The sequence below is a fragment of the Neolamprologus multifasciatus genome, chromosome 4 (assembly GCF_963576455.1).
Source record: "Neolamprologus multifasciatus chromosome 4, fNeoMul1.2, whole genome shotgun sequence".
Taxonomy (NCBI): domain Eukaryota; kingdom Metazoa; phylum Chordata; class Actinopteri; order Cichliformes; family Cichlidae; genus Neolamprologus; species Neolamprologus multifasciatus.
This window is the reverse complement of record NC_140442.1, coordinates 7,346,405-7,357,359: the sequence shown is the minus strand read 5'-3', so window position 1 is coordinate 7,357,359 and position 10,955 is coordinate 7,346,405. Positions and strand designations below refer to the sequence as shown.

The 10,955-nt window shown below is 38.8% G+C and overlaps 1 protein-coding gene and 1 long non-coding RNA gene across 3 annotated transcripts in view; one reads left to right on the top strand and one right to left on the bottom strand.

Moving 5' to 3' along the window:
* Positions 1-75: 75 nt before the first annotated feature.
* tmem98 (transmembrane protein 98) lies at positions 76-6,756 on the bottom strand. Of its 2 annotated transcripts, none has more exons than XM_085156306.1 (8): positions 6,655-6,756; positions 5,665-5,758; positions 4,596-4,811; positions 2,648-2,779; positions 2,503-2,536; positions 2,112-2,227; positions 1,974-2,033; positions 76-1,740 (listed from the first exon to the last, which is right to left on the bottom strand). In XM_085156306.1, the coding sequence occupies exons 3-8, from the start codon at positions 4,724-4,726 to the stop codon at positions 1,539-1,541; spliced, it is 675 nt and encodes a 224-aa protein (XP_085012432.1). In that variant the 5' UTR covers positions 4,727-4,811; positions 5,665-5,758; positions 6,655-6,756; the 3' UTR covers positions 76-1,538. The 2 variants fall into 2 exon arrangements, with proteins under 2 accessions (XP_085012432.1, XP_085012433.1); XM_085156307.1 differs by having other exon boundaries at positions 5,665-5,755; positions 6,655-6,746.
* A 13-nt stretch (positions 6,757-6,769) lies between these two features.
* The window catches only part of LOC146519669 (uncharacterized), a 28,430-nt gene continuing 24,244 nt past the window's right edge, over positions 6,770-10,955 (top strand). Inside the window, exon 1 of the long non-coding RNA XR_014873629.1 lies at positions 6,770-7,134. This is a non-coding gene — a long non-coding RNA (uncharacterized LOC146519669). The remainder of the gene's footprint in view (positions 7,135-10,955) is intronic.

Sequence of the window (10,955 nt, the reverse complement as noted above, 5' to 3'; positions counted from 1 at the left end):
TTAAAGGAAAAACAATCTATGTAACACATGTACTGCTTAACAGATTTTGATGTGAATGTGTCAGTCTACCCACTGTTTGTTTTTGTTTTTTTTGTAGTATACACATAGAAACGGATGCTACAGCTGGATTCTACAGCAATTTTTTGTTATTTGTTTTTAAGATATCACTCTCAGGTTTTGTCATTGTCCATCTCTGACATAAACCCCCCCCAAAAAAGACCCTAAAACAAAACCGAAACAAGAGTAGCAAACAAAAAGAACCCCTAGTATTTTGTTAACATGATCACATTGACAATGCTAGCATGCTAATATTTAGCATAATGTGGCTGCGTTTGAAACACAATTTCTTTTTTTTTCCATTTTGTTGTCAGCATTTCTTGACTTACTGTCTAGCAATGACAAAGTCCAGAGTCACCGGAGAGAAAATGCTAACATGCTAATAATAGCATGCTAATCTTTGCTAATTAGGCTAAGATTTCTTTCCCATCTAGAGTAATTTATATTTAACAATATGGCTCTACGTCAACAACAACTTCTACAGAAAATAAGGTTTCTAAATGACAACAAACGAGATTGAGTCCGACACTGAACAATGCAAAGTGATGTGCACATGTGCAGCAACTGTAACAACAACCTTAAACATCATGTCCTATGCAAGATTTGCTAATATATGTATAATAGACGAGCAGTCCGCAATAGTGGGCTGGCTTGAAATCAGTCATTCTTGGCCTGTGTTTGATAATCATCTTATACCAACTTTCATGGTAAGTTGTTGAGGAATCTCTCAAGAATAAGTCAAAGAATTAAAACATTGTTTGGGGTCTTCTACAATCTGTCTGTACATGTTTCTTTTCTTTTTTTTGCCAAACAAACTACTGAGAGCTTAATTGTAAGACCAGCATTGCAATATCTGAATTAATATTAATATTTGCCAGTGTGGCTAGAAACTTTCAAGAGGAAGAAACCCAACTAGAAGAATCTTTTTCTGTGGTAATAATATCTAAATCCTTTGCTGCTGATCTTAGAAAATTCACAGTTGGGTGATTTTTAACAGCATAAGAGTATCTGAGGGATTAAAAAAAAAAAAACAAAAAAAAAACCTCCACGACTAGCTGACCTCCAAAATTGGAACCATCTCGGGTTAGTCTTCAATTCACCCAGTTTGGGTTCACTGGCTAATGGGTATTATTTTCTTCAAAATAGATTAGCTGACTAAGCCACCATGTGACTATGCAGGCCTAGTTAGGCTGGATTTAGGCCTACTGCTCAGTGATGGCACACTCAAAGACATTTCCAAAGACATTCTGCTGTAAAAATATCTGCTGTAGGGTTACATAAAAATGTCTGTGTCAGCCTGAGAGATCTACTTTGAAAATATCACTATGCAGGTGTAGTAGGGTAGGTGTGTAGGTGTAGTAAAGTTACTTTAAAAATATTTCATGGTCCTTGCATCTATGATCACAACCTTTTATCTGGAATGAATAATGAGTTTGGGTAGTGTGCCTTTTTGACTCTTCAGACGAACCAGGTGGTTTGCTTTAGATGGCCTGTTCTCTCTGAGCATCAGCTACAGGTATGCATCGTTCTGGTTCAGAAGCAAGTGCTGCTTCCCGCAAAACCACCATGTGATCTTCCGCCGCATGAAGTGACTGGTCGATCCAGTCTAAACTGCCGGACATGTGACAGGCGTTGCGGGTGACCAGGACCAGGTGGCTGACAGAAAGGAGGAGAGCGGTGGCCCTGAGAATGAATAAAACAATCATATTCAAATCAGTGAGCTGCTGAAGGAAGAAAAGCATTTTTATCCCAACCTCTATCATCCATTTGGCCATCTCCAAAATTATTACAGATAAATCAAGTCATGTTGTTGCTCCCTCCTGGCTTCTTCAGGCACGTAACTAATCACTGAAGCTGAAAGTCTTTTGCATTAGGCTATCGAAGTCACACCTCTCTGGAAAAATAGATCAAATTACCTGGCATCCAAGAGGATTGGATCCAGAGGAGGGTACATAGATCTGACTACGTCGTCCACCCTGTGAGACGGACAACGATAAAAGACGGTCAGTCCATCTTAGTTACGAGATAAAGTTATAAAGAGTGTATCACGTTACCTTGGGCTGATCCGCTTAGCCACAGTGATAATATCACTCAGGCTGGCTGGTGCTTTAACTTTTGCCCCTGAGCCCATCGTCATCGCAACCAGCTTTTCAGTCAAAGTGTGGCAGATCTATATGTGGAAGTAATTGTAACAGCAGCAGTTAGCCAAGTTAGTAACATCTAGCAATTAGAAAATTACATAAATGTCATTAAATCTCAATATTTAACTTTAACTTTGATGCTTAGTAGACAACAAGTTGCTTTTGTGACTTAAACGAACGGGAGCTGACAACCGAGACATTCTCAAGTCAGAAAACCCTTCAAGACTTTGATATGCCTACTTAATCTAAACAGACATATAAATTAAAGTTAGAGCTAAATCAGTAAGTTAAATATTTGTGTTACCTTCAGGATAGAGATACAGTGAGACACCAAACCACTGTTGGAGAAAAGAAAACTCAAGAAATTATTTGCAGTCCCTGACAGAAAACAGTACATGCATAAAAGCTGTAAACTTCTATAGTTCTACAATGACATGTGTAAGACATACGAGGCATCCTCTATCCAGTCCTCATTCTCTAAGATTGCTTCAATGTGAGGGTTAGTGATGACTACATCATCCAGCTCCAGCTCAGAAGGTTCGCTCTGAGTCTCCATGGCTCCAATCAGATCCACTGTGGGTCTGTGAAACAACAGAAGTAAGATTAAGCTGAATAAAGACTCATTACAGCAGAGAGTAACTGCAGATTGGGGATTATTTAGTATTTACATATATGTGTTGCAATATATCAAAACACTTTTTAAGAAATAAGAACTTATTAAAAACCAAATGACTAAATGCTGAACAGACACAAACCATGTCCCTTAAAAGGAGGTATTCTACTCTGTAAATCAGATTTAATCTGATTAAAGTGATTAAATGGTGATGGACTGTTATTAATTTAAATCATATTAAATTCATTTGTTAAGGCCAAATTATATTCCTACATGCCTAGATTATTATGTTGAAAGGCCTGATTTACACTTACCACACACTTTATTAGATAAACCTCTTCAACTGCTTGTTAATCCAAATATCTAATCAGCCAATCACATGATTGCATTGCACCCGTCACTGCATTTAAACATGATCAAGACGACCAGATGAAGTTTAAACCGAAGATCAAGATGGGGAAGAAAGGTGCTTTGAGTGATAATGAACATGGAATAGTTGTTGATTCCAGGCTGGCTGGTCCAAATACTTTAGAAACCACTGTTCTACTGGCACTTTCTCACATTACCATCTTTAGGGTTTACTAAGAACAGTTCAAAATTAAAAAAAAAAAAAAGGGAAAATATGCAAGTATTCTCTGGAAGAAAATACATTGTTGCTACCAGAAGTCAGAGGAGACTAGCCAGACTGTTTTAAGCTGTCAAGAAGGCAACAGTAACCCAGTTAACTACTTGTTACAATCGTGGTATGCACTCAACATATGGGCTACAGCAGCAGAAGACCACATTGGGTACCATTCTATCAACAAAGAACAGGAAACTGAGGCTATGATTGTCACAAGCTCACCAAAACTGTCTGTCTCAATTTCCATTGTGGCATTCAGATGGTAGGGTCAGAATTTGGAGTAAACCAAGAAAGCATGGATCTATTCTGCCTTGTATAAACATTACGGGTTAGTGATGTAAGGGAGTGTTGGGTATTTATTTGGGCACATTTTGGGCCACTTGGTACGAACTGAGAGTTATTTAAACCGCACAGTCTTCCAGACCATCTCCATCCCTTTATGACCACAGTGTACCCATCTACTGATTACTTCCAGCAGAATAACACTAAGGCAGGGGTAGGCAACTCCAGGCATCGAGTGCCGGTGTCCTGCAGGTTTTAGATGTGTCCTTGATCAAACACAGCTGATTTAAATGGCTAAATTACCTCCTCAACATATCTTGACGTTCTCCAGGGGGTTGGTAATGAACTAATCATTTGATTCAGGTGTGTTGACACAGGGTGAGATCTAAAACCTGCAGGACACCGGCACTCGAGGCCTGGCGTTGCCTACCCCTGCACTAAGGGAATGGGAGATTTGCATCATCTATGTGCAGCTGACAAATCTGCAGGAAATGTGCAATGCTATGATGTCAGTATGGAGAAAGATCTCTTAGTAATGTTTCCAACAACTAGTTGGAACTATGTAACACAAAAAATTCAGGTAGTTGTAAAAGTAAATGGGGTCCAACCCAGTATTTACAAGTCTTGTCAAATGCTGGTAAGTCCCAAGACAAAGTGAATAAATAGGGTGCGCTTCTAAATTAATAAAACCGGATGTTTTTTATTTTATTACTGTTCTATGTATATAACAAAAATGCCAGATGAATGTATTAAGTCTGTGGAAAATTACAGTACGGATATTTCTCTTACTTCAAAAAACTTGAATTGTGGTAAACGTTTTGTGACCCTGAATTCAACTGGATGTCTCATAGATTTAGAGGCTTTGTGCTGATTCACTGACTTTGAGTCGAAGTGGTGTAGCAAGTCGTGCGGGTGGCAGTAGCGGTGTCTGCACACCACCACCAGGGCAACGAAGGACGCCAGGAATATGGTGGCCAATACCCCGATTGCCACAATCACCACTGTCTCCATGGCGACTCTGGCTCCCACAGCTCCTGTAGATGGCAACTCGTCGATGGGGAAAAGTGCCCAAGCTCAATTACAGATGGGCGCTCATCTGTTGTGGAGAGAATAATTGGTAGGTTTAGTTTGATTGAAAACACAGAGAAGAGACATTATCACAACACTTCTGGATATTTCTCTCACAAATTTTTGTTGCAGTACAATTTAGGCATGCCAGAGAGAAGAATACAATAAATGTTTTGTCTCTTTCTAAATTAGGTACACCTATAATACACACATAAAAGAGAACCTTATCTAAGCATACTAAGTGCACTTGCCCTTTTGTTTTGCACTTCAAACAGTATTTGTAATCGGAACAGACTGTTCAATGTACATAGTCTTATTCCAAGACTGGGTAAACATCTTCAGTAGCAAGTCACAAAGTCAACAGCTTAAATGTTCCTATGTGGCAAAAAGCCTGTTAAGACTCACTTTGATTAATAGTGTAACTAATATACATGCAGACATGTCGCTAAGCTCACAGTCTAAACAAAAGAGAAAATCTCCTGGCCTCTACTTACCGACGTATTTTTGGATCATCCACAGTTTAATATAGATGGCATTTAGCCTATCAGATTGTAAAGTATACACCCTCTGCCCAGTCTAGTCACTCATTAACTTCCACTGCCATACCTGGTAACTATTATGTGTGCAAACTCTCTGTAGCGCAGCTGTCACTGGATAATAATGCAGGCCTCTAGGTGCGGCACAACTGATTTGTTATTTGTGAGGTCGCTTAAAAAGCAATGATTTGGTTTTGTAATTGGTTACAAGCACAGTTTATTAGGCAGGGCAGCTGAACTTTCAACATTACAACATTGTAAACCTACATATTTGCCTGGATGATTGTGAGTGTGTGCCATGGAATGCTGTAATTCTCTAATCAGATTAATTTGTGTTACACTCACCGTATCATACAGGGCTTTCTCCTGCCTCAGAGCTTTTCTGACTCTTTGTCTTTTCACAGGCCAGTGGTTTCTGAAAAATCAGTAAAGCCTTCTGCTAAAAGAGAAACAGAGGTAAACAGATTGATTTGAGGTATTTTGGGGCATGGAAAATCTCAACAGAGTCGCTCCCACATTCCTTAGTGCAGTCTGTGTTAATAAGAGCAGCAGCACAGCTTTTCATTACACTTCAGTGAAAATTTCTGACAGCTACAGTAACTAATTAGATCTCAAAAGTCAGGCAAAAACCGTAAATATGCTTAAAAGCAAAAACTGTACTCAAAGTGGCCCGCTATAAAAAGTCAATAAAAAAATACCATACCATTTTCTTCCCCTCTTAAGTAAAATTGTAAGTACAGAGCCAGTTTAGATTGTGAGTAAAGAGCTTCCACAGGTAATACAGCATTTCGGTAATGAGGAATAATCATGTCTCAGTCAGTACTTTAAAACTGCACAAGCTGTAACTCTTCAAGGGAAACTGTTCGGGGCTTCCGTAGAGGAAAAAAGAAGAGCAACAAAACCTAAACACCCAAGATAAAAAGTTACTGGAACTGGTTATAATACTATGAATACTACATATAGTCCATCTAAACATAAATCTAAACTGACACACACACATACTACAAGGCCTTCATTAGAACAGCCGAGAAGAGCAACGCAATTAAACATCACCACTGCAAATGTGAGTTTGGGTTCCCTTTTCATATTCATGCTCTTATCGTCTTTTCTTGAACAAGAGATCAATGAAGACACACCTCTACTCTGATTCTCTGTTAATAATCAAATCCCAATAAAACATTTCTACTCTCGGTGTTTCACAATTAGAAACATCGACTTTCTAACTTTTTAAATAAGGCTAAAACTTAGTAAATACTTCTAAGGTTACGCTTTAATACCCAGGCCACTTTTTGATGTTAAAGAATTTCGCAAATTATGCATTTCCCGGTGACTTACCTGGACATTTTTGTCCTTTTAGTCGTTTCTTGTGAGGAGACAAAACAGTTTACGCTTCGCCGCCGGGAGCGCGGAGACGGCACCGACATCTCCAGACCTGGCACGTGAACGCGCAGGAAAGCAGCTCATTAGGCGCAGCGCTGAAGCTGTCGGTGAGTGATAGATGATCAAACTTTTCCCAGCGCGCGCCGGACAGCGTAGCGTTTAGTCTCGCGCGCACGCGGAAGGCTTGAACCAACCGTGTGTGCGTGCGGCGCGCTCTTGCTGGGCTGTTAAGCTGCTTTTGGAAATATCTACAGCGAGTGTGACACACACGGCTATTCAGCTAACACTGGGTGGCGTACCCTCACTGCTCATCTAACACCTGTGCGAAGGTGACTCGCCACACCCGTCAGGTCCCGTGCTGAAGTTACTGCAGTGGCTGAAGCTAATTAGCAAACTAGGGCTACTAGTGATGCTGTTACCAATACACCTGTAAAGGTAATTAATTACTTCTCTGTAAGAACTTTTTGCGCGTTTTTCTTTATATATGTATCTGCATATATACTCATAGGCAGGTACTTCATCGCATTTAGTATATTCAGTTACAATGTTGATCTCACGCAGCTGCGGCATTTTGTCTCGAAACAACTGTTATCTGCACATTTCGACTTTTTTCTTGAAAATTCGAATTTATTCTCAAAAAGGATCACTATTTTTTTTCTCTATGTGGTCCTAATACTCTTTTATACCAAAGAGCTATTAGTTGAAAACATGTGTCAGCATATTTTCTAATCATTTTTTATTTGATTTCATTTTTTCATTTAGTTCATTTTTAATCAGTTTACAGAATTGATTTTCTTGTTTCAGTTTAGTTGTTTTGTTTCCAAATGTTTAGTTTTTTTAAAATTAGTTTTTAATTATTATTGTATGAAGGGCACATATTAGTAACAAGATTTGAGAAAATCAGTACAAGTAAACAAAATGATTTGAAAACCATTACCTCAGGCTTGTAGTCTCTAAAAATGTCCGTCAATTCCTCGTCAGACAAGTGGTAACACAATTATTTACCATAGTAATGGATACTAAAGCTAAGGATATTTTTTTCTTTTTTAAAAAATTTCAGCTTAGTTAGTTTTCCAAGTTCACAAATTGCTTCAGTTTAATACTTTCCCAAAGACCCATCAGAAATGGTGTCAGTGGAAGAGTGGCAGTCAGGAAGCTATTCTAAAGGAAAGGAAACAGGGAGACAAGAATGAGTTATGCAGAATTCACTGGAATGAAAATCAGTGTCAGCAGGTTTCACAGAGTGCTGAATCCAATTTTGAATTTTATTTATGTCATTATCATTGTATAAGTTGGAAGTCAGAAGAGTGGTACAAAAATGAGTCTGTAAAGACAGTGGAAGCACTGTCAGTGCTCTTTGAGATCCTGTCAAAAAATATAGAATTATGAATGCAGGAAACTACAGTCAGTTTTTGATCCACCATGCAATACTATCTGGAAAGCATCTGATTGGCCACAGCTCCATTCTTCAGCAGTAATGACTGTAAACCAACAGACTCATACCTGGATTTAAAAAAAGAAACATAAAATGGAACACTGTTAGTGGTGGATTGGTCTCCCGGACCTCAACATTATTGAAGCAGTGTAGGATCATCTTGACAGAGAATGGAACAAAAAGCAGTCAACATCCAAAGAACACCTTTGTATGTACTTCAACAAGCCTGGAGAACTATTCCTGAAGACTGCTTGAAGAAATGGCAAGAAAATCTGCCAAGAGAGTTCAGGCTGGTTTGAAGAAGAAAATTGGTCATATCAAATCAAAGTGCTGTTGTTTTATACACTGTATTTCCATGTATTTTTTGACGTTTCAGTAAATTGCTGAAAGCAAAATATAAAGAAATGCAGGGTGGCTCAAGACGTATGAACAGTATTGTATAAAATCTAAATTTATTAGAAATATAGAAAACAAACTGAGGAAATAAAATTCTAAGTAAAGATAAGATAAGACTAGAAAGCAGCAATAATTCAATTGTCCCCATATTTAAATAGCCACATGATACTGGTGATGCATCTTTGGGCTACATAAATGAATATATTCATATCTTTATAGTGCAGATCAATACAAATACTTATCAGACAGTAATGTATTTAAAATTAAAAAAGGCCAAGTATCATACCTCACAGTCTGCCTATATAACAGCCTACACTTTGTAAAATGGACTATTCTCCATAATGAAGGTTTTTAAACCGTTGCCGTGCTTCAAGTCTTTATATTTTTACACTAAACGCTTCTACACAGTGGGCTTTTATTTGGGTTAAAAAGGATCAGCGCTTCCGTTTTTGGTTTCAAATGTGCTCTGTAAATAAGCCTCTAGCTTCGCTCACCGCTGTATCTGCATTTTAGACCCTTGCTGTGTTTTTCATGGCCAGAGAAGCATAGGTGGAACTAATAGCATTAATTAGCAGCGGCTTCATTCCAGTCAGTCGTCTGGAAAAGCAAACATGTGCCATAGTGTGGCTCTGTTTAACAAACAGCAGACTAAAGCCATAATTAATGTAACCACAGGAGTTTTGTGAAAGCTTTTTGCCATTATGTGTTAAAATACTGTCGCTGTCTGTTTTGCTTTGTTCTGTTTCCACTGACGTTTGGTCAGTTACACATTTCACTGTTAAAATCCTCATAAAATGTATGGATTATATTTCTTTTTAAATATCTAATTACAACTAGTTTTGAATATTGAGTCATTGGTGTGCTTTCTCCTTATCGAGTTGAATAAATAAATTTCCTTTATTAGTGACCCGTGAAACGGCACGATCTCAATTTTAGTCGGAAGGCTGTTTTTAAAGAATGGCATTTAAAACTTTTAAGACAACGTGGATCTTAAGTCCTTAAAGTTTTCAAGAATCCACAATACCCTGATAAATGACAAATCCCCTGATGATATGATCTACCTGCAACTTTTGCAGCTCTTTCAGTCCATACTAAAGTTGTAGAGGGCCATTTCTCATCCCAGACTTGGAGAATAATTAATAGAGTACAACCTTAAGAGGCATGTCCCCTGTGCAAAGTTGTAAGATGTGTTTTTTGTCATTCAATCCATCACTGGTACTCCAGTCTGTTGCTGTTTCTCATATATTATTGTCTTAAATTCACTGTGTGTTCTACTTTATCGGAGCTGATCCATACCACTGGTAGAGATAATTATCCTGAATTTGGAAATTATCATTAAAAGCAGAGTACTTCAGCATAGAGCCAGTAAAAGCTGCTTTACGTTTGAGCAATCCTGTCAGTCACTGCCATGCATCATTAGGTGTTTGTGCTGCATCCTGGTATAGCTGCATCTTTGTAGTTTATCCCTGCACAATAGTGAATTCGCTGACTGGCAAGAGAGAACTAGGCCAGCTTTTGGCTAAAATATGTCTTTTTATTTTTGGACTCTGAGCCGCAGTATCGATTTTCTTAGTTTCACTAAAATAGTTTTCATCTCAAAGCCACAACCGCAAAAAGCCGTTCGGTATGTGCTGCTCATTCATCTACCTTGCCTTAGGGCAGCTGCTTATCTTTTCTCTCATGGAAGTAGAGTACTCCAACTTATGTCTGTTAAAGCAAACTTTCCTCTTACCTTTGCAATACTTTATAATCATTATCAGCCAGCTTTGAAGTGGCACCATGTGTAAGGTTACATTTAGCTACATTTAATCCTCTCTCTCTCTCTTGTGGACATGTTGTGAGGCTAAGGTTCTGTCTAGCAGGTAAGACATTCGCTGATTTTTCTAAAGCTACCTCTCAAATCTTGAATCTTAAACAGCAATTACTGTGCTATCATAATGTGGGAAGGTTTACCTGCTGTTCATAATCAGAACCAATGGACTGTATCGTAACAGAAATCTCCATCTGCTATGTTTTTTTTCCTGAACTTGTAACAAACTGGTGCACCAGCTGTAGAGCCCTGCTGCCAGCAGGAGGTTGAAAAAAAAAAAAAAGCACAGTTCTCTTGCTACTCTCTTGTTTTTTTTCTCCTCACTATCTCCTTAGAACATGAGCCGATTCCTGACGATAATGAAACACCGTGTTAGTCTTTCTGGTATTGTCCTTGAACCCTTAACATAAATGTAAAGGAAGGGTAGTAGCTGGTGATTATCCACCTTCAGCTGATATGGAAGGAGGAGGTGCTTTCTTTTGCAGCCCCTGTGCCCTTTCATGACTCCTGTGGCCCTGTGCAGCTCTGCGGGCAGGGGATGGAGGGTCATTAGGGGTTCACATGTGGAGAGGAGGGCGTCTGTCTTCTGTAATGGATGGTTGAGGGTGTTTGTGT